This window comes from Aphanomyces astaci (genome assembly GCF_000520075.1).
Source record: "Aphanomyces astaci strain APO3 unplaced genomic scaffold supercont1.7, whole genome shotgun sequence".
Lineage (NCBI taxonomy): Eukaryota > Oomycota > Saprolegniomycetes > Saprolegniales > Verrucalvaceae > Aphanomyces > Aphanomyces astaci.
This window is the reverse complement of record NW_009798270.1, coordinates 439,032-457,086: the sequence shown is the minus strand read 5'-3', so window position 1 is coordinate 457,086 and position 18,055 is coordinate 439,032. Positions and strand designations below refer to the sequence as shown.

Below are 18,055 nucleotides of genomic sequence, written 5' to 3'. Positions count from 1 at the left end.
GGCGTCGTAGATGGGGGAGTTGGAGTCTGCATCCTCATCGGGCTCCTCTTGGCGCACAGTCGTGAATCGAGCGAGTTTGTCGCGGCGCTGTTGCTCGAGGTCCTCAAGCAAGGCCATGCCCCGCGTGAATGCACGTGTGTTTACATGCGATGGTTGTTGGGTGGGCTGGGGTGTTGGCTGTGAAGGGCTCTGCGAGTCTTGCAAGCTGTATCGGCGAGGCATGGAGATAGTTTGGTGCGGGTTATTGGAGAACAAGCAGTGAATTCGGAAGTGATTGAGTGTTTTCCAATTACATGGATGGATTTGAAAACGATGCGCGCCAAACGAATTCACCCAATCAACTGTAGGCAAATACATGTGTGCGCATAGTCGCGGCGCCTGTCGATTACTCGTATTGATAACCAATGATTTGGATTACTCCAAAATAATTGCGATAATCAAGAATATTAATTGTCACACGCAAATCATAGGATCGGTCATCAGGTGGTCTAATGTAAACCGTACAACTGTCAGTCGGACTTGGAAACGCGCCATGGTCGACTTCACCAACACCACCCGCCCTTGCTCGAGCGTTGCATCACGAATCAAGGGCCAAAGCGGCAGAAACTTCAAGCACGTGTCGGTTGCCGAGCGCCTCAAGAAGATACCGAAGACCCAGCGCACAACATTCCGCTCAATAGCAGCCGCCATGAACATGTCACGATCCACACTGCATGCCTACTACAAGCGCGGAATCTTTGTGAAGTACACAAGCACCGTGCGCCCTCTGCTCACCGATGCGAACAAGGCCGTGCGCGTCCAGTGGGTCATGAAGCATCTCCATGCTTTGTCGTCCGCCCAGTACGCCTTCGATGACATGATGAACACCGTTCACGTCGACGAGAAGTGGTTTTTTGCGACGAAGATCAGCAAGAAGATGTATCTTGCACCTGGCGAAGAGCCCCCGCATCGTACGTGCAAGTCCAAAAGGTATATCACCAAGGTGATGTTTCTGTCCGCGGTGGCCCGACCTAGGTGGGTCGACGACGAAGTTGGATGGTTCGACGGCAAAATTGGCACGTGGCATTTTACCGAGCGTGTGCCAGCGGAACGATCCAGTCGGAACCGTGCCGCGGGGACCCTTGTGACCAAGCCAGTCTCTGTCACACAGGACATCTACCGGAAGATGCTGATCGACAACGTGATCCCAGCCATCAAGGCCAAGTGGCCAAGAAATTCGTCGAGGTGCATCACCATCCAGCAAGACAACGCACGCCCACACGTTCCGCCACTGGACGCTCGGATCGTGGAGGCATGCCACTCGGATCGGTGGGACATGAGCGTCGTGTACCAGCCGCCAAACCACCCCGACATGAACGTACTCGACTTGGGTTTTTTTCGTGCCATCCAATCCCTCCAAGAGAAGAAAAATTCAAGGCTCGATGACGACATTATTGCTGCCACAGAGCGCGCGTGGGAGGACGTCCAAATGCGGACACTAGATTCGAACTTTATGACTCTGCAGGCGTGTATGCAAGAGGTCATCAAAGTGGCGGGTGACAACTGCTACAGAATGCCCCACATGCACAAGGCCAAGCTCGCTGCTTGTGGAAGATTGCCCGACGTTGTATTGCCTGACTGCGACGTAGTCGATGCTGGTATTTTGCTTCTGCAAACTACCGACATGGAAGAGAAAGTCGAGGAATTAGCTGCAGAAATATCTGCGGCACTGGACATGGGAGAGTTTTGCTCTCAAATTGAGCGACTCGGTGTCGATGATGAGTTGGACGAGGACTTATTGGAAATCTTGGGCTTAGACATTGAATAAATAATATATGTATTTTTGTATTGAGCTGAGTGACTTTTTTATATGCACTCCCATTCAAACAAGAGTAGTACGAATCGTGCAATCTTTCCCGAACTTCACTTTTTCCGAAACGTGCAAACATTTTCGGACAGAGGTAGTACGAAGTATAAGTAGATACGCCGTCGTCATTCAAAGTAATTGCTCGTGGAGGGCAGACGGCTTATCAAGCAGCACATCGTTGACGCTGCGGAACATTGAAGATGATGTACGATGCATCGAAACCACCATTCGTCCTTTTGCGAACGAAGGTTGGGACAAATAAGGCAGCGAAGTTACGCCGACGCTTGCACAAGTTACGAAATGGTGTCGACACCAAATTGGTCAAAATTATTGGTACAGAGCTTGTCGATTCATATGGATAATACGTAATCCGTGCATTATGGTTAAAAAGAGAAGCGTGTGCATCCCATGAGTTTTGAATCAGTCAGGAGCAGCTTGTCAGTCTCGGCGTTAAGCGAACCAAATGTATCGTACTGGCAGTTCTTAGAAGATATATACCATTTGAAGAACGGCCTCGACAATTGGCTATCGTTTTACAACGCTCAAGTCGCGGCATGCAGCGACAACATGAAGGAAGTAGAAGTCGCCGCATCATTCTCGAATAGAGAGATGGACACAATGCGGCACCTTACGAAACTGCGTGCCGCCGATGTCGTGTGCGCTGTACAACGAACATCATCCATGAAAGCAAAACGGTTTACCCCAACAACAGCTCCGTATTTTCCTGGGCATCTACAGCAAATTACTGAAGCGATCAGCCGTGGGTTCCTGCGACGCCAGTGCGAAATTGTCTAACGTTAGAAATAGTGTGTATGAATAGTGAACTACATTCGTCACGAAATTTGAATTGCATAAATGAATTAGCTATCGACTACTCGTCTTTGGTGGTACTTTGTGGAAGGAATTTCAAGCTGCCGTCGCTGATGGCTTTGGTGACAAGACGTACATCCTTCGCACTCAATAGGCGAATCCAGTCACCTTCGTCGGCGATCCTACCATTTTGACAGGCAGGAAGAGGCCGGAATAGAGCTCACGCGGCCGTTTCAGCAACGACGTGCTGCTCATGGATTCGAGCGTGTTGTCCCATGTCTTTGAGGAGCTTCGTGTATTGCCCTAGTAGCTTCTTCTTTTGATGCCCAAATTGGCGTCGGTCACACGCTCCACGGTATTCTGCGGAAACATAGTCGAAGCCCGATCCTTGTAGCCTTGTTTTTCACTTGCTGGGAGCTCCTTCCACTTTCCACTATAATTTTGCTTCACGAAGTTGGCATCGGGTTCAGTTTGCTTGAGAGCTACGAAGTATATTAACATGCATGAACTAGTTGGTATGCCATCCGAGGTACCTTGGGAAACATCCTTCATTTCCAACATGAAGAGATCGTATCCAGTCTTTTGCTTCGCTTTTTTCGCGTATTTGCTTCCAATGCATTAGGTATGCCAGGTCGTGATGGCTTGGACCACTTACCTTCGCGCCTGCAACATGTGCATTGACTCCCCGCTGGCCTCCGGAGACTCTTGTTGCTTGAACGTCGTTTCGATGGCGGTTACCATAATTTATCCGCATAGTAATCGTATCCGGTGGGCTATTTCTGTGTGAAAAAGGGTAATCGAAGGTGAGGTTTGAACCCACGAAATTCTTCCTAGCACAATTTCAGTCCAAGACCTTGACCGTTACACTACATGTAGATGTTTGGACCCAGTCAAGTTGAGACGCCCAGCCACGAGATGGCCATTGACGTTAGAGCATTCAGATTTCAGGTTGTCATGGAAAAGGTGGAGGTTGGATCGAGGAGGTTGGCCGGGAGCAGTTTGTACTAGAGGCTGACCCCTGGGTCGCAATGGAAGTGTCAAAATGGGTGACAGACTCGTTGTTTTGGTCATTGTCGACGACAACACGGCCCGAGTCCTGGTACCAACGTGCGAGGCCAATGCAGGTAACGTCAATGTTTCCACTGGCATGAATGTCGGCGAGGTGGACCATGGCCCAATACATGTCCTCATCACCAGTAAACATCGTTTCCTTGATGCGCCACAGATCCGCCGCTCCCATGCGGGGCGTCATGAGAACATTCAGAATCGTCGGGTTCTTGATAGAATGCACTGCGCGGTGGGTTGGGATGACTTCAATGGAGAATCCCGTGGAGACCATGATGGCCCATCGAATGCTATAGTAGGGGTGGCGGATGTGGCAACAATCACCTCTATTAGCGCCATAACAAGACCCAGGTCGAAGGGCGACACAGTCAACTCGTTACCATCATACATCTCACAGGTGATGGGTTGAAGGGTGTTGGAGTGTTGCTAAGCTCGGACGAGTTCAGCCACATCCTTAGCACGTGATGCCTTAGCTCTTTCAACATGCGTGGAGCAGTGGCGTATAGATTCGTCAGTGTTAGCATGTTGATCGCTGTAGCCCACGCTGCAGAACTGTGGGGCGAGGTTACACGCGGGGCTGACTTCGTACATGCCAGCTAGGGTCAACAGGACAGGGGGTACAGGTAGCGTCGGTTAATTCACTGTCAACCAACCACCGAAAGAAATTTCGAGTTGAACACACACATAATACATGTACGAAGCAATAGGTATTAGTAAAACTTGCCAATTGTGAACCATTTTGTAAATCGCCAACAAATAGCCGCATTGATATGATTGGTTAAGGGGTCTGGTTGCCACGAAAAAAGAAAAGTTACAAAATCGAAATATTTGACTTTTTGAGATTTCGTGCGTCTGGATGAACTAACAGTAAAGCTCGAAAATTTATGCTACAATTAATTGTCTTGAAATTCGGGTGTTTTATGGCATAGAAAAATGTACTGATTTGGTCCAACTTTTTTACGGATGTTTGTGTGCACGTTGACTGACAGTTAAGTCTTGCACTTCCATCGGAAACCGAATAATTTCTCCAACATTCAACTCGCATTTAGACAGCTTCGTGGATACTTCATTTCCCTTTATTCCATGGGATACAGTGTATGAGACTTTGGGAATTTTTTGTAGACTTGGTAGAACAGTTTATGGCATAATTTTATCCTACATACTTCCTCCGTTCCGTAAAGGTGGAGACATGTTGTTCGCAGTACCATTTCTCTGGCAAAAATAATCGAAATAGTCTCCAAATGATTCAAAGTGTAGCCAATTGCAAGACGAACATCCGACTATTCTTAGATTTTTTTTATTGCATCATCTCACTTCGAAACCAATCGTCAAAGTTTAGTGATACACGCATCATTAAACATACGTAACTTCGTCAATTCTTGTCCAATCGAGCTCAAATCAAGCGCAAACGACTGGTCTCGATGCGTCGATATGGTGAGCACCCCTCAGAACAGAATTTCTAGGAGAGAAGTTACGAAGATGTCACGTACCACGACCAAACACGACGTACCCCACGACGACCGGGTCCGTTTGTATCACGAGCTGTTGGAGCACAAGGATGGCGGCCGCCTTCCCCATCGAAAGGCACACGAGCTGCAGCAGAAGTACGGCATATCTAGACAAACCTTGTCTAAGATCTGCCGACGTGGACAGGAGACCAGGGCACTTACTGGTCTCGCTATCGTTTCCGTTCGGAAGAAAGGACGATCTGGCAGGCTACCTACACGCACGTTAGATGACTCAGAGGCAGCGATCAAGAACGTCCCACCACACTTGCGTATGTCCCTCGTCATGTTGGCATCTACCAGAGGCATTCCGAAGACCTCGCTTTGGCGTCTCTTTAAATCGAAGAAGCTCAAGCGACGGACGAGCCGCACCAAGCCCATGCTGACTGACACGCACAAGGAGGCCTGCACCGTGTTCGCTCGTTCGTTTCTTCGCGAGGCAAGGAACCAAATGCACTGGCACGATATGTTGGATCGCGTCCACATTAACGAGAAATGGTTTTATATCACGTTGATCAACCGGCGGTACTATCTCTGGCACGACGAGCCCGTACCTGTGCGCAATTGTTCGTCCAAGAGGCACATAGTCAAGGTCATGTTTTTGACTGCGGTTGCAAGGCCTCGCTACGACAGTGCAAGGAAGTTGACTTGGGACGCCAAGATCGGGATGTGGCCGTTCGTCACGAAGGCGCCAGCGCAGAGAACAAGCCAGAACCGTGTGTGAGGGACAATTGTGACAACACCAATGACTGTGACGAAGCTGATCTATCGAGATTTCCTGTTGCATCATGTCATCCCCAGCATCAAGCTGCTGTGGCCCAGTCGACGCGACAAGTCAATCTACATTCAGCAGGACAATGCCCGCCCGCACGTTGGACTGGACGATCTCGCAGTGGCAACTGCCGGTTGTTCCGATGGATGGCATATCCAACTGGTTGCACAGCATGCGATCAGCCCTGACTTGAACGTTCTCGACCTGGTTTTTTTTAACTCAATTCAAGCGCTGCTGCATCGACAAGTCGTCACTGGTATTGACGATCTTATCGTGGCTGTTCATGGTGCGTTCGACGAACTCGATTTCCGTGTGCTCGACAAGACGTTTATGACCCTTCAAAAGGTTATGGAAGAGTCTTTGAAGATGGACGGGGACAACACGTACAAATTGCCTCATTTGCACAAAGACAAGCTCATAACACATGGACCGATGGACCGGTGAGCCCTCGCTTAGAATGTGACCGAGATTTAATCTGTGCCATCGAAGTAATGAAAAGCCGTAAAGACTTTGAGCGTAGAGTAGATAACCTATCAAGTGTGCTTGCGTCGTGTTCGATTAAGGGTTCGATCAATATTCCAATATTGATCAACTCTGCACAGTGGTTGATGATATGAGCACTGTCGCTGACGACTAAGAATGAATCACATCATGTTTACTTTCGTCGTGAAAGTCCCAAATTGAATAAAAATACAGTTTTGATGGGCTTCGAGCATACAAATACAAAGATAAAAAAAAAACAAAAAAAGTTGTCTCCACCTTTTTGGAACGGAGGAAGTATACGTATAGCACTTCGAAGTTCTAATAATATTTTTGAAGAATTGGGCAGAAAACGGACACCCAACTCACTGTTACTCAGTAGTTGTAAGACAAACCTGCGAGCGACTACACCCGTGTACAATGTATACATACTCCGAGTATGTCGCACGTTGCGGTACAGTGTAGCCCAGCTGGTGAATGTGTAGTTGGCTGAGGATACAGTATGGAGAGACTCGAATACGAGGCCTACGCGCTCACGTGTTAATTAATGCTGCAAATTGGATAATGTTATCCATGGAATTCCCACTTTTTGTCGTAAGTACTTAAGGTCATTTCGCGGACATTTGGATTTGGGCGATTCAAGAACCGCCCATTGAAGTGCTTAAGGTCATGTCGCGGACATTTGGATCTGGGCGATTCAAGAACCGCACATCGAAATTTTGAGTACTGTACTTGGGTAGAACGAACACACATGGTGCCAATACTACTAAATGGGACAGAGGAAGTACTTCAATAGTACATACTCCCGGAGTACTACGTAACTACAAGACTCGCTCGCATCAGTCCTTGCAATGATTGACATGCATTGCTGTACTCTGTAACTTAGCAAACTTTATGTACAACGAGGCAGATTTAGTGTTTATTCTCATTTCGACCCATATTAATGCTAAATCTGTCCCAGATTAACTGTAAGCTTGCGTTTTGACAGAGTTTAAATGATGAGAAGCTGAGTTACATAGTGCTTAAATATGACTGCCAAATACTTCGAAGTACTTCGAAGTAAGTTGCAAAGCACGATAATAACGTTACTGCAATACTGCAAGGTACTTCGAAGTAAAACTGTACCGTTACAAAAATCATAGGACATGCCCGCCACTTGTTCAGGTGCGGTGATGTCTCAACCGAATGCTGGCAAGGACCTTTGTGTCGACATCGCCTGCGAATTCACTTGAAGCTTCTAACCAAAATTGAGATTAATTGTGCGGCGAATCATTTTTAAGATATTTTTGATATCGATCCATCTGGCCGGTTCAGCCAACCACAATGGAGTACGCCGGCTCGACTTCACCAGATTATCCCGTGTGTGCCGTCGCGACTATTTCTGGCATAACGTTAGGTACAATCATATTTCAACTTGCTCCATCGACGCTCGAAGACCATGCTGCGACAACCTGCATGCCTGGCGCTAGTGGCGGCGTGCTGCCTCCAACACACCTACGCTCAAACCACGCCGTCGGTGTGTGCCAGCGCCGACTTCTCCATCCAACCCGCCATTTCTGTGGGTCCTTTGACAGTGCGCACCCTCGTAACTGAAACGCACATCTGCTTCGAAGTGAACATGGCGAGCCCCACGGCCAAGTGGACCGCGCTGTCGCTCTCTGCTTCGTCCAACATGATCAACGAACCCAATAACAATGCCGTCATATTTGATGCTGCGAAGAACACTGCCCAGCTGCACGTTCTCAAGGGCTACTCGAGTGCAGGCGTCCCTGTGCAGACGGATCAATCGGGGCTCGTGGTCAAGAAGACAAGCAGTGCCAACGGCGTGCTCTCGTTCACGTTCGAGCGGACGTTGGCCGCGCCATCCGTCTACGACGTCGACATCGACCCCGCCGTGCCGACCAACTTGCTCTGGGCCTACGGCAACACTGCTTGGCCGTCTTTCCACACTGAGCGAGGCGCGGTCAAGCTGGCACTTGGCTCTGGGGCACTTATGGACAGTGCTCCGGACGCAGGATGCTACGGCACGACGGCGATCATCGGCGCCATCACGTTTGCCCTCATGGCCTTGTTGGGGCTGGTTGCCACGCACGCGGGCAGTGGCTGGCGCTTCATCAACCAACGCACCGTGTTCCCGCCGACGCAGCACCGCGCCCCGTTGCCTTGGATCTCCCATGCCATTTCGGACCTCAAGATCGGAGAAGCCATCGTCGTGATCTTGTACGTGGCGTGCGTCGTCGCGGTGGGGGTGAGCGTCCAGGTCACGTTTCCGACTGCCAGCGCCAGCCGCCTCGCGTCGTTGGTGTCTGGCCACATTGCGTTAGTCGCGCTCATGTTTTTGCTGCTGCCGGTGGCCCGCGGCCAGCACTGGGAGGTCGTGTTTGGCACGTCTCACGAACGCATAATCAAGTTCCACCGGTGGCTCGGCCGCGTCTGGTTTGTTGCGGGTACCGTCCACTTGGTCCTCACCGTCCTCAGCGTGAACGTGACGTCCACCAACCTGTACGGGAGTCAGCAAGTGGTGCCGCTCTATGGCTTCGTGGCGTTCGTGTCGTTTGCGTCGATGGCGCTACTCGCCATCGACTACATCCGGCGCACGTACTACGAAGTGTTTTACTACTACCACCGCGTAGTGTCGGTCGTGGGTCTTGTGTTTGCGCTGCTCCATAGCAAAGCTGTGCAATACGCCATGATCTTCCCGCTGGTCGTGTACGGTGTCACATATCTCTACCGCCTACGAACGTATTTCAACCGGTATGCCACCGTGCCCAAGGCCCACGGCTCCAACACGGTCGCCCTGACGCTACCCGCCTCGGCTCAAACGGCCAAGTGGGTGCGCACGTCCAACCCGTGCGCGTTCTTTTGGATTAACATTCCCCAAGTGTCGCTCTTGCAGTGGCATCCATTCTCGGGAATTGTTACTCCGGATGGCCAGTCGATTTCGTTTCGCATCAAGGCGCACGCCCCCGGCTCGTTCGTCGACAACGTGTACAACTACGTCAAGGCCCACGAAGGCGCGCCATTGACGGTGCTCGTCGACGGCCCACATGGAAAACCAGCGATCGACGTCTACAAATACGACGCCGTCGTGTTGGTGGCTGGAGGCATCGGAATCACCCCCATGCTCGATTTGATCAACCGGCATCGCCAACAGCAACCGACGCAACAAACAAAGTTCTACTTGCATTGGGTCGTCCGCGCCGCAGACGACCTTCTCGCGGTGGAAGACCTCCTGTTTCCGCTGCCCCCTGGCGTCAAGGCTACGTTTTACGTCAACGACGGCGGGACCGGCGACAGCAGCGTGCAAATTTACACGGGCGAGTTCATCGCGTACAAGCGGGGTAAGCCAGTGCTCGACGAATACATCAACACTTCGCGATTCCACGAGGCCAAAGTTGGTGTCATGGCGTGCGGCCCCCCGCGGCTTGTCCAGGAAGCGCAGTGGCGCAGCCACAATTGCTGCTTCGACTTTCACAAAGAAGTGTTTCTCTTGTAAAGCACCCAGAACATTTTGACTCAATTATATATAAATACATGGTGAAATCGATAGTCTCTGGTGTTTTGGTTTGTCGACTTTCAATTGGGGGGGTTCGTGTATGGTGCATGCACAACAGCTCACTCAACACACACACGGTAACTTTAGTTATATTTGAAGCCCCATATTGTTGGCAACCAAATCCATGCATGTGGCAATCCAATTTGGTCGCGGTTTCTTGAATGACACTATCGCCTGGGGCGATCGGGATAGTAGGGACACTTCGTTAACTCATTTGCATGAACTGGGTAGCTTGTATGCATAGTGCTATTTCGCCCAGGTGTGGAATTCAATGGACAAGAAAGATACTAGTACATACCAACTACTACTCAGTATTAACGTTAGATGTACAGTAGAGCTCTTCGTTGGACGGAAACGAGTTGCCCTCCGTGGCATGGCAGTTGTCGTCATAACGTTACCAGGTCCCGTCGAACCACGTAGAAAAGGTGTCGTCCAAGACAAGATCGTCAAGGTCAATATACTCAAGCCCCGAGTCATGGAGGGCAGCGCCTTGAATGCTGTTCGCATCGAAGTTGCTGGCCACCACCAGAAATTCAGGGGTAGCTACAACGACCGACTTCAGGTGGCGGCGACACATTGAAACATTGCGAGCCGTGGCGTAACAGCCAGTGTGGACGCATACGGAGCCCCCCAGATCGAATGTGGTTGCTACAGCCTTCCATGGTGCACAAAATCGCCCGAGCTCCGTGAGCCACACATAGGCGCCTCGATTGAGCCGGTATTTTTCATGTCGACACTGCAGCGCCAAAGGCGTCTGTGACGGTCGCACTTCACTTTCCGCCCTGGCAACGTTCAAAGCAGCACTTGGTGGTCGCAGGCATTAACAAGGTAGTCATAGCGAGGCAGATGCTGGGGTCGCTGGTTTTGAGGGCAAATTGCGAAGTGAGTATAACGTTATGGCACAACCACTTCGTCAGAAATTCAGGGGGAATTTCTACATTTGTACATCTGTACAAGTGCTCAATAGTCCAAGTAAGACTATAAGCAAGGCACTTGTCCTTGGTGATAACGTTCGTATTACAGTGTACAAGTAGTAAATATGTGACTACGCTCTATGCTTCGGGATGGACCAAGAGGCTGCTTGCTGCGGAAGTAAACATGTGAAGGCTAACGCCTAAAGATTGGAGCCACTTGTGTCGTACCAAAGCTACTCTATAGAACAAACTTGACTTCCTCCCTCGTCAGCACTTTCTCGTTAGTTTGAAGTTCCATGGTACCTGTTCCTAATATGGTACGACACAAGCTACTCTATAGAACTTGACTTCCTCCCTCGTCAGCACTTTCTCGTTGGTTTACTCCAGAATGGCGACATGATTAAAACCTGAGGTTTTATGGCACTATGAATACTAGTACACAAAGTTCCATGGTACCTGTTCCTAATATGGTGATTACAGCAAGAGCTTGTTAAAGCTGCGTTGGGACCTTGTACGAGGGAGTCGTACTAACGATCAATATATCCACGTGTGAATGTTCCACCAAGCGCAAATGCTCCTCGACATGTATGCACACCATTTTTGTAACGCCAGGTCACATCACGTGTAGATATACCAAAAACCACGTGCAAATATGCTTTTCCCGAGGGATTCTCTCAAAAGTGGTACAAGTCACATATACGCAGAGACTGACTTTCTTGCCTACTTCAGTGTCAAACACCTCGTGTTGCTCACCTTGGCGGCCCGTCCGCACAAGATGGGCAAGTAGCTAGTGTTCTGCACGGGCGTGGTCAAGTAGGGCTGTCTATATACCAGTATAATACAGCATCAGAGGTGGTGGCAGTGCCCAATCAATCCTTTAGATCTCATGAAAATCAACTGCAGTCACAGTCAAGAGGGTGCAGGTCACACCACGCCTAGCAGTGAATACCTTCGTCGCTTTACAACTACCAATAACTACAATAGACAATCAGGACATAGTAGCGAGTGATTGCATCTACTCAACAGCCAACACTTTGTTGTATGTCGTCGACGCCAGCACATCACGGCAACAATGGACTGGCTGGCTTCAAAACGACATGCAAAGTATGGCATGCATATACATTGTACATCGATAGCTAGCACCTTGCATTGTTATTTCCGTGTACTGTGGTGATGGAAGCACCAACGACCCCGTAGCTTCATACAGGGTCAGTCGCGTCGGGCGACCCGTCACTTCGATTACAACCCGTTGGTGGCGGCGTTCAAGGCTTGACTTGGTTCACTGGTGGCGGTGGCAGACCCCAAGAACGTCGTGTCACTGTGGATCAGGCCTTGGCGTACGTTCCGGATGCCACACGAGAGGTCGTGGACAAACTGGCGGCGTCCGGCATGGCAACGTTCATTGACTTAAACGACAATTACTACTCGGCGCCTTAACCGTGGTAATAATAGTAATATTGTACACTTGGTTGTACCCCTGTACGTGACCTTTGGTTGACGCTGTAGATGATGGTCACCACACCCGCCACGTGAGTTTTGGCTTGCATACAGTGATTCCTCAATGTACAACGTACACATTTTGTACACATAATTCAACATACTACGGCACGAAGGGCTCTCGCTACGTACATGGGACTGGTGCCAAGCATCAGTGGTTTTGGCCAAGGAATGGCCGAGATACAGTAGTTTGTGTGTGTCAAGGGCATCCCTAGCGGTGGCACTAGTCCATGAATACGGATACTGTAGGTCGAGGTAGAGTAATCCAAAATGCATCTATGATCGCATGGCCAAAATCATGTGGGTGGGATTCACGCTTACTGTGTCGTAACTTACAGAGGCCGACAGCATCGAGTGACGTTGTAATTTTCATATCGAATTATACAAATAAAGTTAGCGAGTATACTGTTACTCGGAGTAATTCTATAAATTCATCAAAGTGAAATTATACGTTTTAAGAGGTTATTATTGTGAAGGTGATTTAACTAGAGTGCACAATCGCTTTCGGCATCATTATCACTGCCACTCTGCGCCGAAGACTCCTCGTCGGATTGTAAGCCGTCAATTGCCAGCAAATGTTCGTACAGCTTCTGCAATTTCCCCTCTGCAGCTTTGCTACAGCCTTGAATAGTCCGGCTTTCAACACTTCGAACGCTTCTTCGAGTTGTTCCTTCACATCCGCAAGCCCCGTACCATCAGTGTTGCGGCGACCAACATGTCCTTTCACATTCGCCCACACCAGCTCAAGTGGTTGCAATTCGGAGGGATAGGGCCGCTGGCACTGAGTTTGTGGGCGGATTGTGCAGAGATGTAGATGTCATGCAAGGTGACGGCAGTGTTGTTGCGAGCGTAGGTGTGACGTTATCGGTTGGGGTGCCTGTAGCGGAAGGTAGATAGGAGTCCGATACTCTGCATCCACCGCTGGAAAGCTGTGCCGATGTCCAGACTGGGGCCTGAGCGGGGTTGTGGGGCAGATCGGTCGAGGGGGTTGGTGCCGTAGGTTTTGAAGTCTCCCCCCATATGATGACAGAGTGGTGGTGCCCAGGGATTTTTGTGGTGGCCTGGGTGAGCCATTGCCATTCCTGTTCGGTCGTCTCGCTGTGAGATGCGGGAGAGTCTTGAAAATATGTGCCAATGAGGGTTAAAAGGGAACCTTTGCCAAAGCGGATACAGATGGAAATACTGCGCCCCAACGGGGAGTAGGTTGTACGCCGGGCATCGATGCGTGAGTGCCAACGTTGAATGTCATATAAAATGCTGACGCGGTGATTACTAATGGCCATGAGGTGTGGAGTGGGGGAGCCACTAAGTCCAGAGTTGAGTGGCCTTGTGTGCGGGAAGGTCAGAGTCAGCGATGATGAGGAAGTCCAGTGCGCTAGCGCGGAACCAGGTGGCCAATTCATCTCCCAGTTTACCATACGTGTTTTTATTGATGTTGGTGGCTGCGATAAGCAGGCTATCTAGCAGGAGCCCCGGTGGAGGCGGATGACCTGGGTCGCCAATGTACGTTTCGCCCTTGAGTGATTCACGCCAGAGGATGTTGTCGAGTTGGTGTCTGGCAGTGTCCGCGTCAGGTGGGGGGAGGGGGAGGCGATGGATCCTCCATGCGCGTCGTCGGCGGCGTTGCCGCGGGGGGTTGATGTCGAGGGTACTCGGCGGGAGAGGATTTTGTAGTGCTTCCGCAATGCGGGCATCGAGGAGTTCCGAGTTGTTGGAGTCATCCGAAGAGTACGGATCGTGTAGGTGGCTGAATGCGGGGGCGGGGTGGGACGGTGTAGTGATGGATGGTGGTAGGGGTGATGTCGGTGATGGAGAGAGGGTGGCAGCGGCCAGGGGGAGGTAGCATGAGATCCAGAGCAGAAAGCTGAGGAGCCACCACGATCCAGACCAGAGGCGTTGCCGAGGTGTCGTTGGTCTGACCCAACACCCCGGGGTTAGTTTGACGCCACCTGATCCTCCGGCTCAGTGCCCATGGTGTCGTCTGGTTCTTGTCCTCGGGTCGGTAGTGCATCCTCCACAGTGCCCGGGAGGGTCCCAGTCTTGGTGGGAGGGTGGCGGATAGGCTGCCAGTGCTGACATTTGAGACGATACGGACTGCATGGCCTGGAGTAGTGTGTGGACGCTGGATTCGAGGTATGGGAGACGTGCAGTTAAGGCAGCCTGTTGGGACTCGTGTTGTGTGACCACAGTGTTCAGGCGGATGCGTGCCTCCGCGCTTAAGCGGTTGTCCTCGGCTTGGAGAAGTTCCGCGGCTTCTCGTAGGCGTCGTTCCTCTAGGAGGCGCGCGTCCAGAGTGGAGAAAGCAGCACTGGAGGCTGATACAAGTGCAGCCAGGGACTCTTTGTCAGCGCGGAGGGACTCAACCTCCTGTCGGAGTAGGGTCGTGGCCGATACTATGCGTTGGTTCACGTACGTGGAGACCTCACGCCGGAGGTAGAGATTGAGGTCCGTGGTGTGTCCGGGGACCTGCTGTGGGTGGCGCTGAAATGGGAGTTGCCAGGCCTGGGTTTGGTGCTGGTGTTGTTGGTGTTGGCCTTCCGCGGCGGGGTGTTGGGGGACTGAATGTGTGTGGTGTCCCGCATGGCGGTGGCGCCTTGCACTGCGTGTGCGTGTGTCGGGGCTACGTAGGTCCCTGCGAGTGGAGGTTGTGTGTTGGGAGTTACTGCGAGCGCGATCCCGTGGGTCCAGATAGGTGAAGCGGTCACAGGGTCGACCCTCGTGGTCGTGTCGGCCACAGTCCCGACACTGTATCGGCGCAGCAGACCGTCGGGGGCGACCGGTGAGAATGTGGAGGTGTGGGCCAGAGGAGGACCAGAGGAAAGCTATGGGTGCTGGAGTGTCAAAAGTGAGGGTGGCATAGCCGTCCCCTGTGATATCGACGTCTGGGGTGGGGAGGTGGGAGCCGCGAAGCGCAGCGAGGATGTCGTCAGTAGTGGTAAGTGGTGGGAGGCGAGGCGGAAGCGGTATTGGCCTTCCGAGGGCCAGTTAATACAGCCGATGGCAGCCCAGTGGTCGCGTGGGCCATGTGTTCCGGACATCCGGGTATGGCTTTGGACGATGGCGTCAGTTACCCCAAGGGCGCGGAGGGCGCACATGAGGTCACCAGGGGAGGTTTTGGATGGATTGCGGTATTCAAGCGGTATTCAAGCTGGTGGAAGGAGAGGCCGTTGTCGAGCACACCGGCATATTGGTAGATCATAACTACAGAGATGTCGCGGAGAAAAAAGATACCCACGTCGTGGTGCTGCCCAGGCCTGGATGGTGCGTTGGAGGGGGTCCCTGAGGAGCTACTGGCCGTGTTCGAGGAGACCCTCCCCGGAAGGTGAGGCCGAAGTGTTCCTGACAGACATCCTCTATCTCGCGTCGGTAGTTGATGATGCTGAGTTGGTCGTTCTGAGGCTGGAGTGACGGGTTGATGGAGAACTGGATACGGACTTTGGTATCGGCGAAGTGTCGCTCTACGTCGGTAATGTCGTCCGCGGTGAAGCCTTGGAAGAGGTGTGCCTCCCGCTCCCAGTACCGTTGCATGGTGCGATACAGGATTGGCTGTCCTTCGTCGTGCAGATTCCGGATGCCCGGAAACTGGAGGGCTGTGTTGGCGTCATACTCCTCCTGGTCGTCGTCATCGATAGTAGTGTCGGCTACTTCCTGCGCATCTGCCCAGGTTCATAGGAGCTTGGTTGGTAGTGCGGGGTGGGCGGATAACGCATTTCGTGGTGTCTCTTTGTCGGCGGAGGTGGAAGGAGGGGTGGGAAAAATCCAGGTCGGGTTCGATGTCGGAGTGGTGGCGTTTGACTGGTGGTGGTCGGGTTGGGTGTGAGCCAGTGTGGGGGAAGGGATGGGTGTGGGTGTGTGCCGGGCCAGGTGGTGTTGGGGCCGGGGATGTAGGCATATCCTCGAAGGTTGGATGGGTGGTGCTCTGTGTCGGGTTGGGCTCGGGATGCTGCATTTTTAAGGCCGTCGGGCGTAGTGTGCCCAGTGCACTTGTGTCCGTTGGCGTGGTTGGGCGTTCCGGGCCAACTGGGGAGATGTCGGTGATGGGATGGGGTTGTGGAGTGGGATGTCCCGATGGGTGGGGACTAGGGAGCCGAGTGATGTGTCTTGACTGGGGCTGAGGTAGTCAGCTTGGGGAGGGTATGTGGTGGTCCAGAGCGTGACACGTGGGGCGTCATGGTTGGTGGTGGTGTAGCTGGGGCGGGACATGGGGGGCCGGGTGCTGGTGCAGGAGTGGTCGAGGGCTGTACATCGGACGGAGCAGGCTGTGGGGGAGTGAGCTGCGTGAGGGAGTAGGGTGTGCACTCACATGGCGGTGTGTGAATTGTAGTGGAATCGGTTTGCTTGGAGGACGAGGCAGTGGCCTTATGGGAGGTTTGGTGTGATTGGCTTGTCCCAAGGGTTGGGATGGCAGGCCTGGTTGCCTGTGGAGGCCCATGGTAGTGTGTAATGGGTGCTGATATGGGCGGAGTGATGTATGAAGTGGAGGTGGGGAGGGTGATGGGATGGGGCGCTAGGGTGATAGGAGGGGATCGACGCCATATGTCCGGTAGGGAGCTCTGTGTAGATGAACCTTTGGCCGACCTGGAGGGCTGAAGGGGAGTGAGAATCGTAGCGGATGGTATAGTTGGACGAGGCTGGAGTGATGGAGCTTGGCCCGGGTGGTTGGCGGTGTTTGGCTTGCGTGTCTGTCTAGCTCGGATAGGTCTGTCATCCTCGGAGAGGCCATCTGGGGCGGAGCTGGGCGTGTCGGGCCGGGTGGGGCGACGATTCTTGTGGGTGTGGTGCGTCCGTGGAGCAGACCGCGGGTTCCTGGTGCGGTCGAGGCGAGCGAGGAACGTGTCGGCAGCACGCTTTGATCGAAGTTGGCATGCCGTGAGGGTCCACGGGACTGTCGGTGGTATCAGAGGCTGAGTCGTTTTCGGAGGAGGATGGGTGAGGTTGGCGGATGATGCCGGTTGCCGGCACCTGGATGGCCGTGGGGACGCCGTTGCGGTGTACAATGACGGTGGCCATAGGAGTTGGCATGGTCAAGGTGTTCGACAGTGTCGGAGGTATGGCTGGTGCTTGCCGGGGTCCGGCGGAAGCGAGGCCATGGACGTTGTTGTAGCTTGTAGGTGTGCTCGGGGCGCCGCGACCCAACTGCGGGTTACCAGGTATATTTGGGAATTCATGTACAGTACAGTATATATTATATATATGTACGGTTCGTGGGTTATGTTAGTATGTACTATATCAAGACGATCACTTTTGTTGACTTCGTAAATGCACTAACGTTAACAGAAAGCTCCTACTTAATCTACCGCCACTCAAACAACTAATGCCGTCATACTCAGCGATTCATCGTACTCTCAATATCATGTTTCCATAGTGATTAGTCGTCGTTTTGTAAGCTCTACTTCGACATCGAATGACGAATGGTCGATGCGAATTTCACAGCATCACTAGCTAAAGTTAATGGTTTCGGTTGACTGGGGCCGACACCCAAGGTTCCAAGTCAAAATGAGGAAGTGATGGGAGGTACTACCACAAATACGCAAGCACTATGATATCGGGGCATTGGTTGTTTGCCCGAGGCATACATGCAGTTGCCCAGACTTTAGGCATTGGGCATTG

The 18,055-nt window shown here is 52.0% G+C and overlaps 7 protein-coding genes across 7 annotated transcripts; 2 read left to right on the top strand and 5 right to left on the bottom strand.

Moving 5' to 3' along the window:
- Positions 1-532: 532 nt before the first annotated feature.
- H257_04095 (hypothetical protein) lies at positions 533-1,807 on the top strand (the record flags this gene model as incomplete). The annotated part of the gene is made up of 1 exon (XM_009828472.1): positions 533-1,807. The coding sequence occupies one exon, from the start codon at positions 533-535 to the stop codon at positions 1,805-1,807; it is 1,275 nt and encodes a 424-aa protein (XP_009826774.1).
- A 1,152-nt stretch (positions 1,808-2,959) lies between these two features.
- Positions 2,960-3,397, bottom strand: H257_04094 (hypothetical protein; the record flags this gene model as incomplete). The annotated part of the gene is made up of 3 exons (XM_009828471.1): positions 2,960-3,138; positions 3,190-3,263; positions 3,312-3,397. The coding sequence occupies 3 exons, from the start codon at positions 3,395-3,397 to the stop codon at positions 2,960-2,962; spliced, it is 339 nt and encodes a 112-aa protein (XP_009826773.1).
- Positions 3,398-3,608: 211 nt separating this feature from the next.
- On the bottom strand, positions 3,609-3,995 carry H257_04093 (hypothetical protein; the record flags this gene model as incomplete). The annotated part of the gene is made up of 1 exon (XM_009828470.1): positions 3,609-3,995. The coding sequence occupies one exon, from the start codon at positions 3,993-3,995 to the stop codon at positions 3,609-3,611; it is 387 nt and encodes a 128-aa protein (XP_009826772.1).
- A 3,879-nt stretch (positions 3,996-7,874) lies between these two features.
- H257_04092 (hypothetical protein) lies at positions 7,875-10,026 on the top strand. Its single transcript, XM_009828469.1, has one exon. The coding sequence runs from the start codon at positions 7,917-7,919 to the stop codon at positions 9,972-9,974; it is 2,058 nt and encodes a 685-aa protein (XP_009826771.1). The 5' UTR covers positions 7,875-7,916; the 3' UTR covers positions 9,975-10,026.
- Positions 10,027-12,926: 2,900 nt separating this feature from the next.
- Positions 12,927-13,728, bottom strand: H257_04091 (hypothetical protein; the record flags this gene model as incomplete). Its single annotated transcript, XM_009828468.1, has 2 exons — positions 12,927-13,226; positions 13,393-13,728. 2 exons carry the CDS (start codon positions 13,726-13,728, stop codon positions 12,927-12,929), a joined length of 636 nt encoding a protein of 211 aa, XP_009826770.1.
- A 22-nt stretch (positions 13,729-13,750) lies between these two features.
- On the bottom strand, positions 13,751-16,648 carry H257_04090 (hypothetical protein; the record flags this gene model as incomplete). The annotated part of the gene is made up of 8 exons (XM_009828467.1): positions 13,751-14,394; positions 14,464-14,760; positions 14,859-15,267; positions 15,326-15,416; positions 15,517-15,699; positions 15,756-16,093; positions 16,152-16,388; positions 16,430-16,648. 8 exons carry the CDS (start codon positions 16,646-16,648, stop codon positions 13,751-13,753), a joined length of 2,418 nt encoding a protein of 805 aa, XP_009826769.1.
- A 501-nt stretch (positions 16,649-17,149) lies between these two features.
- H257_04089 (hypothetical protein) lies at positions 17,150-17,467 on the bottom strand (the record flags this gene model as incomplete). The annotated part of the gene is made up of 1 exon (XM_009828466.1): positions 17,150-17,467. One exon carries the CDS (start codon positions 17,465-17,467, stop codon positions 17,150-17,152), a length of 318 nt encoding a protein of 105 aa, XP_009826768.1.
- Between the last annotated feature and the right edge of the window lie 588 nt (positions 17,468-18,055).